This window comes from Geotrypetes seraphini, chromosome 2 (assembly GCF_902459505.1).
Source record: "Geotrypetes seraphini chromosome 2, aGeoSer1.1, whole genome shotgun sequence".
In the NCBI taxonomy this organism is placed as follows: domain Eukaryota; kingdom Metazoa; phylum Chordata; class Amphibia; order Gymnophiona; family Dermophiidae; genus Geotrypetes; species Geotrypetes seraphini.
Genome location: NC_047085.1, coordinates 478,872,401 through 478,892,805, shown reverse-complemented (window position 1 = coordinate 478,892,805; position 20,405 = coordinate 478,872,401). Strand labels below are relative to the sequence as shown.

The following is a 20,405-nucleotide window of genomic DNA, read 5'->3' as shown; positions in this document are numbered from 1 at the left end:
TGTACCCTTGACTGAACTGGGAGGGTCTGGTCAGTGATCTGGATTTATCCAAACAGCCATGAGTAGCAATACCCTTCCTCCCATGTGATTGGTGTCCTTCTTCTTCTAATATTTTGTGTCTTTTTCTCTTTTATTTCCTTCAGCTAAACCCACAACATGAGTGATAAAAGCAGAAAACCAGGGTTGCAGATATGGACCATAGAGGTAAGTTGAGATGCAAAATTAATTATGTATATTATGAAAACTTTGGGGTCAATATCCAGTGGCAGCAGCATCCAAATTCGGGGGGGGGGTGGCACAGTGGTTAGAGCTACAGCCTCAGCACCCTGAGGTTGTGAGTTCAAATCCCATGCTGCTCCTTATGACCCTGGGCAAGTCACTCAATCTGCCTTTGCCCCAGAGTATGAGCCCTTTGAGACAGATAAGAAAAAAAAAATGCTTGAGAACGCGAATGTAAACCACTTAAGTGGTATATAAATACTTAAATTAAATTAATTATAATGCCAGTGCAGGCATTTGAATTGATATGCACTGTATATTCTGTGGTGTGGAAGAGAGTGTGGCATAGTGGTTAGAGCTACAGCCTTAGCACCCTGAATTTGTAGGTTCAGGGTGCTGACACTAATGCAAGCCATAAAGCTGGTGTGAGTACAAGTATCTAATTGCGACAGCTACCCACGCATGTATATAAATATCTCTATCATATCTCCCAGGCACCATCTTGGTGAAGGCACATGCTCCCATGCTCCTCTCCACCCCCACCCCCAATCCTTCCCTGACCTTCTCCCGTACCTCTGTAACATTCCTGGTGCGAGCAGCAACCCCTAAGCTGCTGTCGTGGCAACATCGCCTCTTCCTCTTATATCACTTCCTGGACTTGCGCCTAGGAAGTGACATCAGAGGAAGAGCCAATGTTGACGCAACACCATCTCGTGCCAGAAATGTTACAGAGGTGCGGGGGAAGGGAAGCAGCATGCGTGTGGCGGGAGGGGGCGGGAATGGAGTGTGTGGAGGTGGAGGGGGGGCAAGAGAAGAGGGCAGGGAGGGGTGCTACCGCTCCAGGCGCCTCTCACCCTCACGATGCCACTGTGTCCTGCTCATGATGTCCAAAACATCCATCCATCACGCATGTGTTTTCCAACAGGAAATGCATCAAGATTTCCTGCTCAAAAACAAATGAGAGGGACATCTGTGTGTTCAGGACATCCAGAATGAGCAACCATTTTACAAACTGGAACATCCCGTATATCAGGGGTGTCAGAGTCCCTCCTCGAGGGCCGAAATCCAGTCGGGTTTCCAGAATTTCCCCAATGAATATGCCTGGGATCTATTAGCATACGATGAAAGCAGTGCATGCAAATAGATCTCATGCATATTCATTGGGGAATTCCTGAAAACCCGACTGGATTGCGGCCCTCGAGGAGGACACCCCCGATCTAGGTTTAGAAGGCAATAAAAGAGACCAAGCAAATATGCAGGAATGGAACCATAAAAAATTGGGCACTGATCTCCCTCGTAATTAGCAGGTTTGACAGCATACAGCATCATACATTAAACTCAGGTCTTGATAAATACTTACAGTTTGCATTAACATATAGATTCGTAGCTTATTTGTCCAGGTAAACTGTTTGTCGTGCTTCATTGCAGAAAATGGAAATGGTTCCTCTCCCAGAAAAGGCCTACGGGAGTTTTTTTGAAGGTGACTGCTACATTATTTTACACGTGAGTACGAAAACTGTTTACTGTTCTTTACTTGATTCTGAAGAACTCCTGGATAAAATTAACTCTGCTCACATTCAGCGAGTCAAGTGTTTTCTGATGGGAGTTCAGGGATAGTGGAAAATAATACAATGTAATGTCAGTTTATGCACAGCTTTCTGCATGCAAAGACTGCGCCCGGCATGTGTTACAAGTGGGCCTAGTTACGGTACACAGGGGTGGGCAACTCCGGTCCTCGAGGGCCGGAATCCAGTCGGGTTTTCAGGATTTCCCCAATGAACATGCATGAGATCTATTAGCATACAATGAAACCAGTACATGCAAAAGATCTCATGCATATTCATTGATACATCAATTCAATCACCAAAAAGAGCTATATGAGTATTATTCTCAATATAATCATTCCAAATTTATTACTTACTTAAAATTCATTAGAACTCACATACAATTGCTCAACTCATATAACTTAATACTATTACATATTTCTAACTACCCTTCCCACCCTATTAAAAATTCATATCAAAAGTTCATATCAAAAATTTCAAAAGTTTCACTTATTGTCCAAATGGTAAACTTGACTTCCCCCAATACTGTGCAATACAATTTATTCATCCATTTGATGTTTCATCTCATTCATACTTCATTTCTTCAAAATTGAACTGTTGTGCCCAACACCAGTCTGTGTTTCGCCCGACGGCGTCTTCAGGGGCTGAGTGATGGTCAGGGTTCAATTAGAAACCATATTCTCATTTTTCATCATATTATGTATCGTTGAGACATTTCCAAATCAGAATCTCCCAGCTACGGCCAAACCGGAACAGTTCAATTTTGAAGAAATGAAGTATAAATGAGATGAAACATCAAATGGATGAATAAATTGTATTCAAGATCTAAGTTTGCACAGTATTGGAGAAAGTCAAGTTTGCCATTTGGACAATAAGTGAAACTTTTGAAATTTTTGATATGAACTTTTGATATGAATTTTTAATAGGGTGGGAAGGGTAGTTAGAATTATGTAATAGTACTAGCTGATGGCCTGGTGTTGCACGGGTATTTAATTATAGCAATAACACTGTAAATGGATTCAAATAAAGATACTTTATAGTGGTGAATGAAAATATTTTTTTACAGCTTTATAAAAAGTACAATATTCAAATTATAATGTGAAATATTTGACAAAATGAATACAATACAACTAACACAATACTTGATTATAAACAACATTTTTAGTTTCACCTCCAGGAGCAAGAACATATACATTATTGGGTGAACCCACCCTTCCCACGTGTGCAGGTGGGCCGCGAGACCCCCAGAACATATCACCCCAGGTATTGAGGGATCTGCATACCAAGTTTCGTTCAAATCGGTCCCACAGCTTCTTACATTTTTTCCATTGACTTGGATGGGTGAAATCTGATTTTCTGTTTGTAGCTCCGCCCACGTGTGCAGGTGGGCTGCGAGACCCCCAGAACATATCACCCCAGGTAGTGAGGGATCTGCATACCAAGTTTCGTTCAAATCGGTCCCACAGCTTTTTACATTTTTTCCATTGACTTGAATGGGTGAAATCTGATTTTCTGTTTGTAGCTCCGCCCACGTGTGCAGGTGGGCCGCGAGACCCCCAGAACATATCACCCCAGGTAGTGAGGGATCTGCATACCAAGTTTCGTTCAAATCGGTCCCACAGCTTTTTACATTTTTTCCATTGACTTGAATGGGTGAAATCTGATTTTCTGTTTGTAGCTCCGCCCATGTGTGCAGGTGGGCCGCGAGACCCCCAGAACATATCACCCCCGGTAGTGAGGGATCTGCATACCAATTGTCGTTCAAATCGGTCCCACAGCTTTTTACATTTTTTCCATTGACTTGAATGGGTGAAATCTGATTTTCTGTTTGTAGCTCCGCCCACGTGTGCAGGTGGGCTGCGAGATCCCCAGAGCATATCACCCCAGGTAGTGAGGGATCTGCATACCAAGTTTCTTTCAAATCGGTCCCACAGCTTATTACATTTTTTCCATTGACTTGAATGGGTGAAATCTGATTTTCTGTTTGTAGCTCCGCCCACATGTGCATGTGGGCCGTGAGACCCCCAGAACATATCACCCCCGGTAGTGAGGGATCTGCATACCAAGTTTCGTTCAGATCGGTCCCACAGCTTATTACATTTTTTCCATTGACTTGAATGGGTGAAATCTGATTTTCTGTTTGTAGCTCTGCCCATGTGTGCATGTGGGCCGTGAGACCCCCAGAACATATCACCCCCGGTAGTGAGGGATCTGCATACCAAGTTTCGTTCAGATCGGTCCCACAGCTTATTACATTTTTTCCATTGACTTGAATGGGTGAAATCTGATTTTCTGTTTGTAGCTCCGCCCATGTGTGCATGTGGGCCGCAAGACCCCCAGAACATATCACCCCCGGTAGTGAGGGATCTGCATACCAAGTTTCGTTCAGATCGGTCCCACAGCTTATTACATTTTTTCCATTGACTTGAATGGGTGAAATCTGATTTTCTGTTTGTAGCTCCGCCCATGTGTGCATGTGGGCCGTGAGACCCCCAGAACATATCACCCCCGGTAGTGAGGGATCTGCATACCAAGTTTCGTTCAGATCGGTCCCACAGCTTATTACATTTTTTCCATTGACTTGAATGGGTGAAATCTGATTTTCTGTTTGTAGCTCCGCCCATGTGTGCATGTGGGCCGCAAGACCCCCAGAACATATCACCCCCGGTAGTGAGGGATCTGCATACCAAGTTTCGTTCAAATCGGTCAAGCCGTTTTTGAATTAATGTGAGAATGGCATCTTTTTACATTTTTTCCATTGACATGAATGGGTGAAATGTGATTTTCTGTTTGTAGCTCCGCCCACATGTGCAGGTGGGCTGCGAGACCCCCAGAACATATCACCCCAGGTAGTGAGGGATCTGCATACCAAGTTTCGTTCAAATCGGTCAAGCCGTTTTTGAATTACTGTGAGAATGGCAGCTTTTTACATTTTTTTCCATTGACATGAATGGGTGAAATGTGATTTTCTGTTTGTAGCTCCGCCCACATGTGCAGGTGGGCTGCGAGACCCTCAGAACATATCATCCCAGGTAGTGAGGGATCTGCATACCAAGTTTCGTTCAAATCGGTCAAGCCGTTTTTGCGTGATCGCGGCACATACACACATACATACACACATACCTCCGATTTTATATATATATAGATTAAGTTATATGAATTGAGCAATTGAATGTGAGTTCTAATGAATTTTAAGTATGTAATAAATTTTGAATGATTATATCTAATATAATAAAATGCTAGGCCGCGCATGCGCACTAAAAAATCGTGTTCCCTGATCCCGTCGCGGAAACACGAGTGCGCATGCGCGGTTTTCACGCATCGGGTTTACCACCGCTGCAGCCAGCTGAGGTCTATGACGCAGCTCAGCCTTTTCAGACAACGCCGCTCCTCCTCTTCGGGCAGCAGGCTCCTCTCCTCTCAGCGCAGCCGCCGGGACAGAGCTGCGGCCCCTATCGCCTCCACCAGTCGGGCAGCCAGCCGCCGATCTCCAGCGGGCGGGGTATTGGAGGAGAGGGATCGCGGACGCTCAGCGCCCCCACCGAGGATCCCAGCAACTTTCCGCCCTCCCGGTGGCGATTCCATTAGCGTGTGCAACAGTCTTCACACGCTCATTCGGGCCCTTCTCCTGCCCTGATTTGCTCAGCCGCGTCTCTGATGATGTCATCAGAGACGCGGCAGAGCAAATCAGGGCAGGAGAAGGACCCGAAGCAGCGTGTGGAGACTGCTGCACACACGCTGCTGGAATCACTACGTTTGTAGTTGGGCCCGCGGGAAGGGAAAGTGGGGTAGAGGAAACGCTAATGCTGCTGCACAGGGAACTGCTGTGGAGGGAGGGAAATGGAGGGGGAGGCAATGCTGCTTTGGACAGACAGACAGACAGAGGGAGGAAGGGAGACAGAAAAAAAAGAAGAGAGACACAGGGGCAGGGAGATACATAGAAAGACAGACAGACAGACAAAGGGGGCCAGGGACAGAGATAGAAATAAAGACAGCGGGAGTCGCTCGGGGGGTGTGCGGTATGTGGCAGAGGGAACTTTTCCAATGGGTGCAACTGGGCGGCTGTCGGGAACCTATGATCAGGGGCAGAGCAAGGTAAGTGTATCATAGGGATAAGAAGGAGGAGGGGGGAGAAAAAGGAAGGGATGCCTACTGCTGGATAGGGGGAGAAGGAAAGAGGTGCTGATGGACAGGGTGGTGACGAAAAAGGAACAGAGGCCTAATGTTGGACAGTGGGCGAAGGAAAGAGGTGCTGCTGGACAGGGGGGAGGTAAAACAAAGGGAGAAGGGCTGCTGCTGCATAAGGAGAGCTGTGAAGGGGTAGTGGTGGACACAGGGGAGGTAAAAGGAAGGGAGAATGGACAGGGGGAGCAGGCAAGAGGTGGTGGTGGACAGCCAAGGAAAAAGAAAGGCAGAAAGAAAAAAAACAGCTAAGGAGAGAGAGAGAAAGAAATAAAGACAGACACACACACATATATTCTAGCACCCGTTAATGTAACGGGCTATAAGACTAGTTGAGAATAATAATCATATAGCTCTTTTAGTTGATTGAATTGATGTGTTGATAGATGAGAGCTACTCAATTGGAATTATAAATCCCGTTAGTTGGGATGCATATTAATTGGGGAAATCCTGAAAACCCGACTGGATTCTGGCCCTCGAGGACCAGAGTTGCCCACCCCTGGCCTAGTATAATGCAAATATAATGAGTTTATCATAAAAAATGTAATGTAGTAAATCCCTACTACAACCTAACCCTCACATTTTCAATTTTATAAACAAGATTCCACAGCCTCTCAAACCTAGATATGATAAAATAATTATAACCCTTCCAAATCGTCTCTTTTAAGACAGTTGATTTCCTTCATAGCCCCAGGTACGTTAGATAGATTGTGAGCCCACCGGGACAGAGAGGGAAAATGCTTGAGTACCTGATTGTAAAAAACCGCTTAGATAACCTTGATAGGCGGTATATAAAATCCTAATAAACTTGAAACTTGAATAACAGAATATCCTAATACATTAGAAACATAGAAACATGATGGCAGATAAAGGCCAAGTGGTAGGGTTACCAGATTTTCTGTTTGGAAAATCCGGACTCCTAGACCTGCCCCCAGTCCTGCCCAGTTCCACCTATCCCCGCCCCCAATCCTGCCCTAGTCCCGCTGCCTGCTCTCGTCGGGCAGGACATCCGCGCATGCGCAGATGCCCTCCTCCCCGCCGCGATGTGGAGGAAAGCTTTGCGAAACCCGGACAAAGGGCTGGGTTTTGAAAAGCCGTCCGGACCCCCAGACATGTCCTCAAAAGGACGACGTGTCCGAGAAAATCCGGACGTCTTGGTAACCCTACCAAATGGCCCGTCCAGTCTGCCCATCCGCAGCATCCACTATCTCCTCCTCTCCCTGAGATATTCCACTTGGCTATCTCACATTGTGGGTCTTGGACATGCTTTCCTACTGGTTTTCAACACACCTAGTCTGGCTTTACTTAGTTTTGTGCAAGAATGAAAGAAAAGTCACAGACTTAACAGAAAGACCAATACTCAAAAAAATAAAAAAATTGCCTTTATATTTTTTCATTCTTTAGTTTTACTTAAAGCATATCAGATTCTTTCTTTCTATCTTCTCTCAAAGATAATCTCTTTTCAGATTTGTGGGAGAGATTAAGGGAACCATTGGTTTGCTGCACCAAAGTGATTTGCAGTTATATATTTTTCCCATCACGATGAAAACCTCTATTGTGGTCCAAGCCTCCTATTAACTACAACACAGTTCACCAAAGAAAGGCAGGAGATGTCTGTGATCGCTTAACAGCTGGCTGTGACCAACCCGTGAGTGAGTCCTCAGAGTAGAATCATGGCGAGGTTTCTGAGCACCCTCAGGTTGTCTATGGATTGTGAAAAGTCGCTTATTTCAATAATTCACAGGAAATTTTTGTCTAGCTCCGACTTATCAGGTGGAGAAAATGTTCATTTTCTAACTCGCAAGACATCCTTCTATACGTCTTGTCCACGTAGATGTCCATTTTGCCATTATTGGGGGGAAAAAAGTGTCCTAAAAAGCCATTTGCTTGTAGAAGAGAGGGGGCAGCATTTTTCATGGACTGGCCACACAGATATGCCAGCAGTGGGGCACTGCTGTGAACTTCCCATTAAGGGTGCCAGGTACACATCTCACCATAACCCCTGTACATTATATGGTGAGCCCTTCAAAACCTACCTGTCTACCACCCAAACAGCCTTTATGTCTGCAGGTATCATCTGTATGGCAGTACAGTGGGTTTTTGGTAGGCTCACACTTTCCACCACAAGTGTACCAGTTAGGGTGGCATTTGGGCCTGGATCTCCTTCTCTGCAGTCCACTGCACTGCCCACCAGGCTATTCCAGGAACCTGCTTGCAGATCTAGGACTGACCATAGTATCTACAGCTGTCATTGAGACAAATATGTACTGTTTCATGCAGATATTTGGGGGAGGGGTGGAATGGGGTCGGTGACCACTGGGGGAGTGTGTGGGGGCCATATTCTCATCCCTCCAGTGGTTATCTGGGCAGTTTAGGTACCTTTTTGGCCCTTATTTGTTTTAAAAATAGGTCTAGCCCAAAGCATCCAAATTGTGCCCTGGATGTTTTGTGAAATGTTTGATTATCGCTGGACTATATCGCTTGTCCTTCCTTAGAATTTAATTAATAATATCAGTTTGGAAATGCAGAGAATTTTCATAAAGCAATGCAAAACAATTTGGACTAGAAGGACAATTTATTTTGTGCATGGGCTCCTAGGCACTGACATCAGTTTGGTTTATTAGCATTGCTGTGTACTCTGCCTAGAAAGCTAAGGGCCCTCATGCCTTTTTCTAGGAGGGGGAGGAGATGGGGTGGAAACTAGTTCATCCTTTGGTCCTCCAGCTCAATCAGAATCATTCCTGTGCTGGGATATGGTGCCTGAACCTCCATTTGCAACTGTGGATTTCCCTCATGTTACAACTAGAGGTCTGCACGGGAACGGGGATTGCGGGAATCCCTCCCTAACCCACGGGACTCCCACGAGGACCCCCCCCCCTCTGGCTCACGGGACTCCCACGGGGACCCCCCTCTGGCCAACGGGACTCTCACGGGGATGGAAAGCTTTGGAAGCAGGGTTCGTCCATATAATACAACGGACACGTCAGCCTTAGTAAAAGAAGGGGTTTATAGGTTAATTACCTGAACAGAAAACAAAAAGGGTTCCACCAAAGAGATTCCACAAGGAAAACAGCAGCGCAAACACAAAAGAAACTGTGGAATTGATGATCCTGTCAGAAGTAATTGCTGCTTTTTATGGGGACAGGTGGGGACGGAGAGGATCCTGACGGGGATGGGTGGGGACGGAGAGGATCCTGATGGGGACGGGTGGGGACGGAGAGGATCCTGATGGGGACGGGTGGGGACGGAGAGGATCCTGATGGGGATGGGTGGGGACGGAGAGGATCCTGACGGGGTCGGGTGGGGACGGAGAGGATCCTGACGGGGACGGGTGGGGACAGAGAGGATCCTGACGGGGACGGGTGGGGACGGAGAGGAACCTGGCGGGGACGGGTGGGGACGGAGAGGATCCTGACGGGGACGGGTGGGGACAGAGAGGATCCTGACGGGGACGGGTGGGGACGGAGAGGATCCCGACGGGGACGGGTGGGGACGGAGAGGACCCCGGCGGGGACGGGTGGGGACGGAGAGGATCCCGGCGGGGACGGGTGGGGACGGAGAGGATCCCGGCGGGGACGGGTGGGGACGGAGAGGATCCCGGCGGGGACGGGTGGGGACGGAGAGGATCCCGGCGGGGACGGGTGGGGACGGAGAGGATCCCGACGGGGACGGGTGGGGATGGAGAGGATCCCGACGGGGACGGGTGGGGACGGAGAGGATCCCGACGGGGACGGGTGGGGACGGAGGGGATCCCGACGGGGACGGGTGGGGACGGAGAGGATCCTGACGGGGACGGGCAGGGATGGGTGGGATTTCTGTCCCCGTGCAACTCTCTAGTTATGACTCCCTGGGCATAGACTCCAGCTGAATATGGATAAATGGGTTAGAAATTATATGCAAATGAAATTAGAGACCACAGCTTTCACTGAACCAGGTCCTCGTCTGGAATTGGAAAAATCCCACCTTAGAAATATACTTATTAATATATCTCCCCATAGCAACCTCATCTACTCTTTATTGCCTCTAGAAATTACCAGATATCTTCTTCTTATAATACGTTTTTTGTAATTCTTTTGTAATCTGCCTTGAACAGCAGGGCAATGGCGGAATAGAAATCTCTAATGTAATGTAATGTAATCTCTAGTATTAAGCTAGGATTCTTCTGGAACTAGTAAGAGCATTATCTACATGCACTATGTATGAACTCTGCATTTCACTGCCCTTCTGGAGAGGAAAAACATAAGTCATTTGTATTTTGGGTAGTGACCAGTTTATAACCCTAATAAATACTAGGCCTCCAGATGGTCAAAGGGGTGAAGAAGAGTATCATGGAAGCGTAAACTAACCTATGTACCTGTATAAGAACATATCAACATAAGAATAGTGGTTTAGACCAATGGTCCATCAAGCCCAGTAGCCCACTCTCACGGTAGCCAATCCAGGTCACTAGTGCCTGGCCAAAACCCAAAGAGTAGCAACATTCCATGCTACCGATCCATGGCAAGCAGAGGCTTCCCCCATGTTTTAATAGCAGGGAATTTTCCTCCAGGAAATTGTCCAAACTTTTCTTAAAACCAGCTACGCTATCCGCTCTTGCTACAACCTCTGGCAATGCGTTCCAGGGCTTAACTATTCTCTGAGTGAAAAAAAATATTTCCTCCTATTGGTTTTCAAAGTATTTCTCTGAAATTTCATTGAGTGTCCCCTAGTCTTTGTGTTTAAGATGCCAAATTCCCTATATAAGGGGCTGGCTTTTGTCCAGAATTTAGAACATACTATGTCTGCCTTTAAGACTTGTGTGTCCTCATATATCGATATATTAATAAACAATTGTTAAACTGAGCACAAACTAGTGCTTATTTCCACACTTATACACCCCTCGTTTGGTGACTAGATATCTCTGGTATGTTGTGGCTGAGATTCTTTTTTCTCCTCCTCTTCCTCTCTCTCTCTCTCATATATTTCCCTTTACTTCACCTTCAAAGACAAATAACTGCTTAGTGGACGGTGAAATGAGTGTGTGGTTAGCAACACAAATGCAGTTGTGCGAAAGGCACAATTAAAGTTCACTAGAAAGTATTATTACAAAATATAAATATACATGAATGATCAGGTTAGGTTTTAAAAAGAGTTTCGCTGGCATGCTTTTCAAATGCCCCACGAAAAGCAGAAAATAGCGTCCCTTATGTGGAGAGAATCGGACTGTTGTTTTTGGCTATTGTTGCCTGTACAGAGGGGCTCTGTGCCCTGGAAAAGGGCTGAACCAGCCAGTCTGACAGATGTAGCTTCTGCCAGCAGCAAAAATCTTGAAAGAAACCTCTAGAACTCGGGACACATGAGACGGAGAAGAGATTCCGATGCATTATCTTTAACTAACAGTGTGTCAGATGAGAACAGAAGCTGAATATGCCCGAAAAGGTCACTGAAAGAAAACAAGAAACCGACACATTCTTCCTCCAGTTACAGGATGTCAGTGGAACAGCTTTGGCCCATCTGGGACACATGCTAATGAGAAGGATTAGGGTTTCAGAAAGCATTCTTATTTCCCGCTGGCTTTAATTCTTCTTCATGAAGTGTTCCATACTGGTTAACCAAAATACCTTGACAGTACGTTGATCCAATATGCCCCCAACCGCATCCTTCATTCGCAGGATGATAAACTGCTTTCCGTTCCGCCTCCTTCTCGAGCTTGCTTTGATTGTACATTCCACTCAGCTTTTTTTCCCTACACAATGCCACTATTTTGGAATTCTATTCCCATGTATCTGTGCTGTGAATCTCCCTTCTCAAAGTTCAAAGCAATTTTAAAGATCTATTTCTTTCCCTAGGCCTGCAATGAAGCTTAATTGCTTGGGAGTGGGGAAGGGGTGACGGGGGAGGGGGGGGGCAATATTCAGACCACAGGAGTTAGCTGGGCTAACTCCCACGGTCAGTGATGAACCTGGAAATTCAATGCCAGGCCGTATCGGGCGACCGGCATTGAAGTTCCGGTCTATTTTTAGCTGCTAAAACTATAGCCTTCATCGGCTGTCTGGCTAAGTTACAGTGCCCAAAAATAGACCTGCTATTCACGCGGGTCTGCCTGGCCGGTCAGCTAACGAATATTGGCGCTAACCGGTTTGTTGTGCGACTTAGCCACTGACCGGACTAGCCACTAGGCAAGTGGAATCTCTCGGAGAGAGAAAGAGATAATGGCTACTGCGGATGGGCAGACCGGATGGGCCATTTGGCCTTTATCTGCCACCATGTTTCTAATATTCAGCAAGCACCTCAAGCTGAATTTTATGCTTATCTGGTAAGTGCTATTAAACTGGCCAGGAACCGTTCCTGGCTGCTTAAATAGTGCTGAATATCGGGCGGTTGGTATTTAGTGTCGAGCCTGGAATGATCAGTTGGGCTTTTGACCAGAGCTTGCGACACTAGATTTTTGGGGTGCATGCATCCTTTTCTTGTACACTTCTCCCTCGTTATTTGCGGGGGATACGGGCAGAGCCAGACTGCGAATGGCAAAAAACCCGCGATTATCCGGCTCTGACCCACCCCCACCTCCCTGCCGCCTTCCCAGCTTTACCTAGTGGTCTAGCGGGCTTTTGAGGCAGGAGCGATCTTCCTACGCTCCTGCCCCGTGCAGATCGCCATATGGAAATGGCTGCTGTGAGTTCCCGTAGTCTCTCGAGACTACGATGGGAACTCCCTACAGCCAACTCCTGCCCCGAAAGCCCGCTAGACCACCAGGTAAGGCCGGGAAGGCGGCGGGGAGGTGAAAAATATGTGTTTTTTAATTTTCCCCCTCCCCAGAAAAAAATTGCGATTATGTGAAATCTCGAGTGCAGAAACTGCGAATGGGGAGGGGGAAGTGTATTATGCTTTGTCAACTGTTATTCTTTTTCTACTGTGGGTTGTAAACCTCTGTGTTCTCATGAATGGCGGTATAGAAAGTGTGAAATAAACGTAAAAATCTGGTGCAGGATCGCCCTATAAACCAGTCCCACTCAAAACATGCCCACAGTACACACCTTGCTATTTGAACATACTGTAGTGTGTTGGACATCTCTTTTCTGCCTTTGCAAGATCAGGATGTGGTTGTTTCAGACACGCGGACATCCATGTGGGCTTTCTGAGACGTCCATATGCTTTGAAAATAAGCTTCTATAGTGCGCCCTATTATTCAAATAGTGCACTGCATTGCTCAATAATGTGTCCATTGAGAAACAGTGCACGCTATTGATGACCCAGGGGGGACAAATGAAAATTTGGCTTGGTTTCCAACAAATGCTCATCCCTATTTTCCACTTGGAGAGAGATGAAAACCAGAATCCCACAGAGATTGTTACTTTTAGCTGCCTTGTCAAATATTTATTTAACCCTTATTGGGAGGGTAATCACAAGAGTTGGCTTTTTTTGCAGACTTTCTGCCAGTGATAGCCAGCTTTTTCCCCTTTAAAAAGTACCTGGAAGGAACAATGCAAACCATGTTTGAGTGTCTTAATGTTGTCAGGAATTGATTGCAGTTAAACAAGCTATGACTGTCAATAACACAGTTGCATTTCCCTTCACCTCAAGACTAGGCACAAAGTGCAGCCCCTTCAATAAAGCTGTTGCAACAACTCAGTCTCTCATAAGAATAGCCTTACTGGGTCAGACCAAAGGTCTATCAAGCCCAGTAGCCCATTCTCACGGTGGCCAATCCAGGTCCCTAATACCTGACCAAAACCCAAGGATTCCATTCAGAATCTAAAGAATAGCAAGATTCCGGAATCCCAAAGAGGAGCAAGATTCTAGAATCCCAAAGAGTAGCAACATTCCATGTTATGCTATCCGCTCTCATGATCCCCCCACCCCTAGCACATCTTCTGATCCCTCCTTGGGTGCACAGGGAGAGGAATGGCGAGCAGAAAAAAGGAGGTATTGATGCCCCTGTATAAGACTTTGGTGAGACCTCATTTAGAATAATGCGTACAATTCTGGAGGCCGCATCTTCAAAAAAGATATAAAAAGGATGGAGTCGGTCCAGAGGAAGGCTACTAAAATGGTGCATGGTCTTCGTGATAAGGCGTATGGGTCAGACTTAAAGATCTCAATCTGTATACTTTGGAGGAAAAGCGGGAGAGGGGAGATATGATAGAGATTACATTGCATTACATTAGAGATTTCTATTCCGCCATTGCCTTGTGGTTCAAGGCGGATTACAAAAGAATTACAGTAAATGTATTAGAAGAAGAAGATATCTGGTAATTTCTAGAGGAGATAAAGAGTAGATGAGGTTGCTTTGAGGAATCGGGAGGGTACTGGGAAGTAGGAAGGAGCTAGTGGTATTAAGTCATTTGCAGGAATTTCTTGAAAAGTAGCGTCTTTGTAGAGATGTTTAAATACCTACATGATGTAAATGCGCACGAGTCGAGTCTCTTTCATTTGAAAGGAAGCTCTGGAATGAGAGGGCATAGGATGAAGTTAAGAGGTGATAGACCCAGGAATAATCTAAGAAGATACTTTTATACAGAAAGGGTGGTAGATGCATGGAACTGTCTCCCGAAAGAGTTGATGAAGACAGACTGTATCTGAATTCAAGAAACCGTGGGACAGGCACATGGAATTTCTTAGGGAGAGGAGGAGATAGTGGATGCTGCAGATGGACAGACTGGATGGGCCATTTAGCCTTTTTCTGCCATAATGTTTCTATGTTTCTCCTGATCCAAGTTCCTCAATAAAGCCACCTGCTAATCACAATCTTCTAATCCTCCCAGGATCCCGATCAAACTTATTGATAAACCCTCACTCTCCAATTACAACCTACCAATCTCCACAGACCCCTTCTAAAGAGAATGGCCAGGAGCAGTCCCCATTCTGTTTCCTCACCATCTGGTTCTGGGAACAAAATAGCACCTACTGACCCCTAGTGGTAGTCTCATGGTACTATGGCTAGGGTTAGCCTTTCATATAAGAGCAATTGTTAACAAACTCCCGTATCCCAAGTCCAAAAATGCTTAAAGTTTAATGTCTGTCAATAAGTATTGCATATCTGTAAATCAATAAGCTTTTCTTAAATAAGATGATGGGCACAACATTATAGCTACATTTGAATAACCAAACATAATCATTATGGTTATGGTATCCACTACTGGATCGGAAAAGACTTCTCTCAGGACGAGCAGGGCGCTGCTGCTGTCTACACTTCACAGCTGGACGAGAGCTTAGAGGGAAGCCCTATTCAGCATCGTGATGTGCAGGGCCACGAATCGGAAACATTTAAAAGCTACTTTAATAATGGAATCATATAAGTCATTTTGTGCAACAGTAGCATTGAACGTAAGAATAGCCTCACTGGGTCGGACCCAATGATCCATCAAGCCCAGTAGCCCGTTCCCACGGTGGCTAATCCAGGTCACCAGTACCTGGCCAAAATCCAAGGTGTAGCAATATTCCATTCTACCGATACAGGGCAAGTACATCTTTTTACAGTACATCCTTAAAGCACATGGGCATAATGGTATTTATATAGCACAATTATACAATGTGTGGTATGTAAGCACTCTAGAAGATCATTTAAAGATACCAATTAGGTATGCATGTGTAAACACTGAAGAGGTTGGATGGCATTCTTAGGTCCCCATAGTGACTGTTCGAGGCAGCAGTTGTAAAATCACATCCTGGATCCCAGCTCCTGTATTATCCATATGTACCGTATATGCTCAAATATAAACCGACCTGAATATAAACCAAGGTAACCTTTTCCCCCAAATAGGGAGGAAAAAAGGTTGACTTGACTGTAAACTGGGGGGGGGGGAGGTTTAATATTCAAGTGCAGTGCCTTGCCTTGCCCTAATCTCAGTGAAAAAAGCCATTTTTTTGTTATCAGATTTTAGATTGTAAGCCGCCCAGAAGGTTTACCATTGGTGCAGGATAGTAAACTTGGTTTAAATGCTGGTTTTCACTGATTTTCAAGGCACCTATTGGCACCTAAAAAAAAAATCAACACCGTAATCACACCTTCATAGGGTGCTTTACAGCGCCTAATGCCATTTTGGGCATGGCTAACACCAGACGTGGCATTAAGTGGCATAAAGGTAGGCGCCAGAAATTTAGGCTTGGGAAAACCCTGGCCTACATTTCCAGTGCCTGCCTTTGTCAGAGGCGCGATTCTCTAACCGGCGCCACTGCGTGACTGACATGTGATCGGTAGCTGCTGGCAATGGCGCCGGTTGGATAAATCTGGGCCACAATGAGCACTTTTGCATAATCGAGACACCGTCAGGAGCAGCTGCCAATCCTGACATTGAACCTAATGGGGAATCCATATGTATATTTTAGCCCCGCCCTACTCCCAACTTGGGGGTTGCTACAGAGGTACGCAAGAAAATATGACCACATCACTCAGCTACTCCCTGAAGCCCATTGGCTTCCTGTTCCTCATCGAATAACTTATAACATACTTCTACCCGTATTCAAGATTAAACTCGCCCGCTCCCCGTCATTCCTGGATAAACCTCTCATCCCATATGCCTCCCCTCGAGCTGTGGGATCCGCTGATCAGAATCTGCCGACTGTTGCCTCACTGAAAGAACTCTTCTACACAGGGCTGTGGAGTCGGTAGATAAATGTTCCGACTCCGACTCCTCAGTTTTTTGTGCTTCAGACTCTGACTCTGACTCCAGGTACCCGAAATTTCCTCCGACTCCGACTCCACAGCACTGGTTAATTTTCAGATCATTAAAATGGAATATCAAGTTGAGAGAAATGAGCATTTTCGACACCACCTTCTTTTTGCTTTTAATCAAGGTTCTAAGGCCGCAGAAGCTGCTCGCAACATTTGTGCTGTGTATATAGTAGGTGCTATAGCTGAAAGAATCGCTCGTGATTGGTATGCCAAGTTCAAAAATGGAGTCGGTAGATAAATGTTCCAACTCCGACTCCAACTCCTCAGTTTTTTGTACTTCTGACTCCGACTCCAGGTACCCGAAATTTCCTCCGACTCCGACTCCTCGACTCCGACTCCACAGCCCTGCTTCTACACTCGAAACGCTATTTTCTCCGCCACAGCCCCTCCTCCCTCTGGAATGCAATGCCATTGCACCTGCGCCTGGAAAACTCTCTTGACAAATTTAAAATTCAAACTTAAAACTTTTTGCTTATCAAAATACAAGATAAGATCCTTTTTCCAGCCATCTCCAACGATTCATGAGAACTGCTTTTAAGAAGCGACCTCCATTTCTTGGACAAAAGTTACAGATGTTCCCAGATGTGACAAAGGAAACCCAAAAATGTAGATGACAGCTCTTGCTTCTCAAACCAAGGGTAACAGCAATGGAGGTGTCTTCTTTTTGCTCCATCCCTGCAAATGTATTGTTAACTATAGATCTAATACATATATATTCTTTGAGCCATCACAGTTAACAGGGTTTCTGACTATGAAACGCCTTGAAGGGGGATGTAGTAACACCGAGTTAAAGTAATTAGAAATATTCCTGCAACCACGGTCAGAAAATTGTTTTTCCTTTGTTAAATTGGATGCGATTCCACTGCCACTTTTCTTTCACTCATCAAGATTCTTGGATCAATGTTTTGGGACTAAAGTATTTGATTAAGAAAAGTATTTCTTCTTTACTTTTTTCTTTATTATATTATAATAATTGTAAATGTCTTTTTCAACATTCTGTACAAGAAGTTGTTTCTTGATCATTCAAGTTTTAAATGCAAATAAATAATAATTAAAAAAAAAAAAAAAAAAAGAAGCGACCTCCCCTCCCTGGCCGTTCTTTCTCTTCTCCCTCTTACCTCCCTTTTACTTTGACTTCGATGTAATTTTGAATCTTCCCCTTCCCCAGCATCTTCTGTATCAATTTTGTCAATATCTTTGTCCTTGGCCTGTCCTTACACTGCCCTATTTTTATTTTTTTTAAACTCCAATTTTAGCATTGAAAACCGCCCAGACACTTGTTCGATGGTTGGTCTATCAAACTATAAATAGACTTGGAAACTTGCAATTGAGTGGCAGTGGGGGAGGGGCGGAGAGGAGGATGGGTAACCTGCGCCTTCACCAAGATGGTGCCCGGTATGGACCACCCCCCCCCCTCTTATTACACCACTGGTGCCTAGATTGGCTACGATACGTGTGACAATCTCAGCACCTAACTTTAGACGTCTTTTAAAGGGCCAGCGTGTGAATAGTGTGGACAAACAAGAAAGAGACACAGTGCCTGGATCTCCTCGCAGCGTCTATCGCCGTCCTTGCGTCCACTCTCTCTAACCTCCTTTTCTGTCTTTCTGTGTTTCCCCAGAATAAACAGACGCCAACGGGCTTCCTCTCAGATATCCACTACTGGATCGGAAAAGACTCCTCTCAGGACGAGCAGGGCGCTGCTGCTGTCTACACTTCACAGCTGGACGAGAGCTTAGGGGGAAGCCCTATCCAGCATCGTGAGGTGCAGGGCCACGAATCGGAAACATTTAAAAGCTATTTTAAAAACGGAATCATGTAAGTCATTTTGTGCAACAGTAGCATTGAACGTAAGAATAGCCTCACTGGGTCGGACCCAATGATCCATCAAGCCCAGTGCCCGTTCCCACGGTGGCTAATCCAGGTCACCAGTACCTGGCCAAAATCCAAGGTGTAGCAATATTCCATTCTACCGATACAGGGCAAGCAGTGGCTTCCCCCATGTGTTTCATAGAAAGGCATAAGAGCACTTAAATGTGGGCTTGAAGGATACACATTACTCCTTATGAAGTGTCAAACTTATACAAGTATATTTATTTTGTTAGTTGGTGGAATTTATTAACTTCCTCTATGAGGAAATTCACCCAAGGCAGCGTACAGCAGGTACAATTTAACATAATACAGTAGACTCTCAGTTAACCGGCACCCATGGGGATTGGTAGATGATGGATAAATGCAGTTTTTGGGTGCTTGAGAGTTACTATTAAAAATAGACCTCAGTTTATATTGGAGCCCTCCCCCAAGATCACTGTTGCTGCTGTCCTCCCTCTCTAAACTCCCCCTGAGACCACCAACACTGCTATCCTCCACTGCAAACCCCACCTTCAAGAATCTCAGAGGGTAGGAGCTGGAAGGCTATGAGCATGTACAGATGCTCAAGGTCCCGCCGACATCGGGCTCTTTCAGCACTGGTAAGCAAAGTGCTGGTCAGTGGGGGGGGGGGGGGAGGTGGACAACAGTGCCAATCATCTTGGGTACAAAGGGAGGAGAGCAGCGCTGGTGGCGGGGGTGGGTGGGGCACTTTGCAATGGAGAATAGCAGCACCGGTGGCCTCAGGGAGGGTTTTTTTTTTGGATTGGACGGTAGCAGTGCCAGCGACCTCAGAAGGGAGTTTGGAATGGAGGGTAGCAGCGACAGTGGCCTTGAGGGGCTGGGTTTGGAGTGAAGGTGGTCTCGTGAAGTGGGAGGAGATTTCTTTTGCCAATTGCTTGAGAGCGCTGGTTGCTTGCGTTCCAGTTAACAGAGAGTCTATTTAGGGCTACCAGATTTTCGGGAATGAAAATCTGGACCCTAGGGCCAACCCACAGCCCATCCCCCCCCCCCGTTCCACCCAAGTCATGCCCTGTTCCGCCCCCAGCCCCACCCCCATAAACCTGGTCGCTTGTCAGGAGGGCCTCTGCACAAGCGCTGGTGTGAAGCGATGACTTCACATGCCACAAGGTCACCGCATTGCTCCGCTCAGATGCAGACGCCGTCCCGACGTCGCTGCTACCTGGAAAGCTTTTCTAAACCCAGACAAAGTGCTGGGTGTTGAAAAGCCATCCGAGCCCCTGGACATTTCCTCAAAATTGAGGAGATGTCCGGGGAAATCCAGAGTGACATCTAGTAACCCTAAGTCTATTGTACTTATAGTTTTGTTAACAGTATAACAATAGTAGCCTGCTCGTAAATACAATCGAGGTAGAAACAACAAACTGAAACCTAGTAATAGAACTAACATAATTCAATATCAGAAATATACACTTTAGAACCATCATATTACAGCATGGAAGAACATTCAAATAGTAACTGAGATATGCAGTAACAGATGCCAGCAATTACCAAACATCTAATAGGCACACATTTAGAACATACAGATAACATGGATATGATGTTCCTACAATGCAATGAAATGTCTTATTTAGTAGTCATCAGAGGTAAAGAGTCATGTATTGTATATTACATAAGAGTTGTTAATTAGGGTTTGTTTGTTTGTTTTTTTGTCTTACCTGGATAAAAGTAAAGGGCCTGAGTGGGGTTCACTCAGGTGCTCAAATTGGGCATTACATTTTTGTTGACCCTCAGGCTTGCAACATTTAACAATGGCAGTCTTTTCTTACCATCCACATGCTTATGCCAGTCGATATGCCTCATAAATTTTTCTTTCATTTAATCAATGCAGATGGAAATTAAAATCTAAATTTGAGTACAAGGACAGCGTAGCTATCACAGTCTAACTAACAGAA

General features: G+C 45.6%; 1 protein-coding gene across 2 annotated transcripts in view; it reads left to right on the top strand.

Moving 5' to 3' along the window:
• The window catches only part of VILL (villin like), a 151,837-nt gene that overhangs the window by 69,714 nt on the left and 61,718 nt on the right, over nt 1-20,405 (top strand). For both annotated transcript variants that reach the window (XM_033931744.1, XM_033931743.1), the window contains exons 2-4: nt 144-204; nt 1,648-1,722; nt 18,242-18,438. In XM_033931744.1, coding sequence (XP_033787635.1) covers nt 157-204; nt 1,648-1,722; nt 18,242-18,438 — 320 coding nt within the window. In that variant the 5' untranslated portion in view covers nt 144-156. The remainder of the gene's footprint in view (nt 1-143; nt 205-1,647; nt 1,723-18,241; nt 18,439-20,405) is intronic.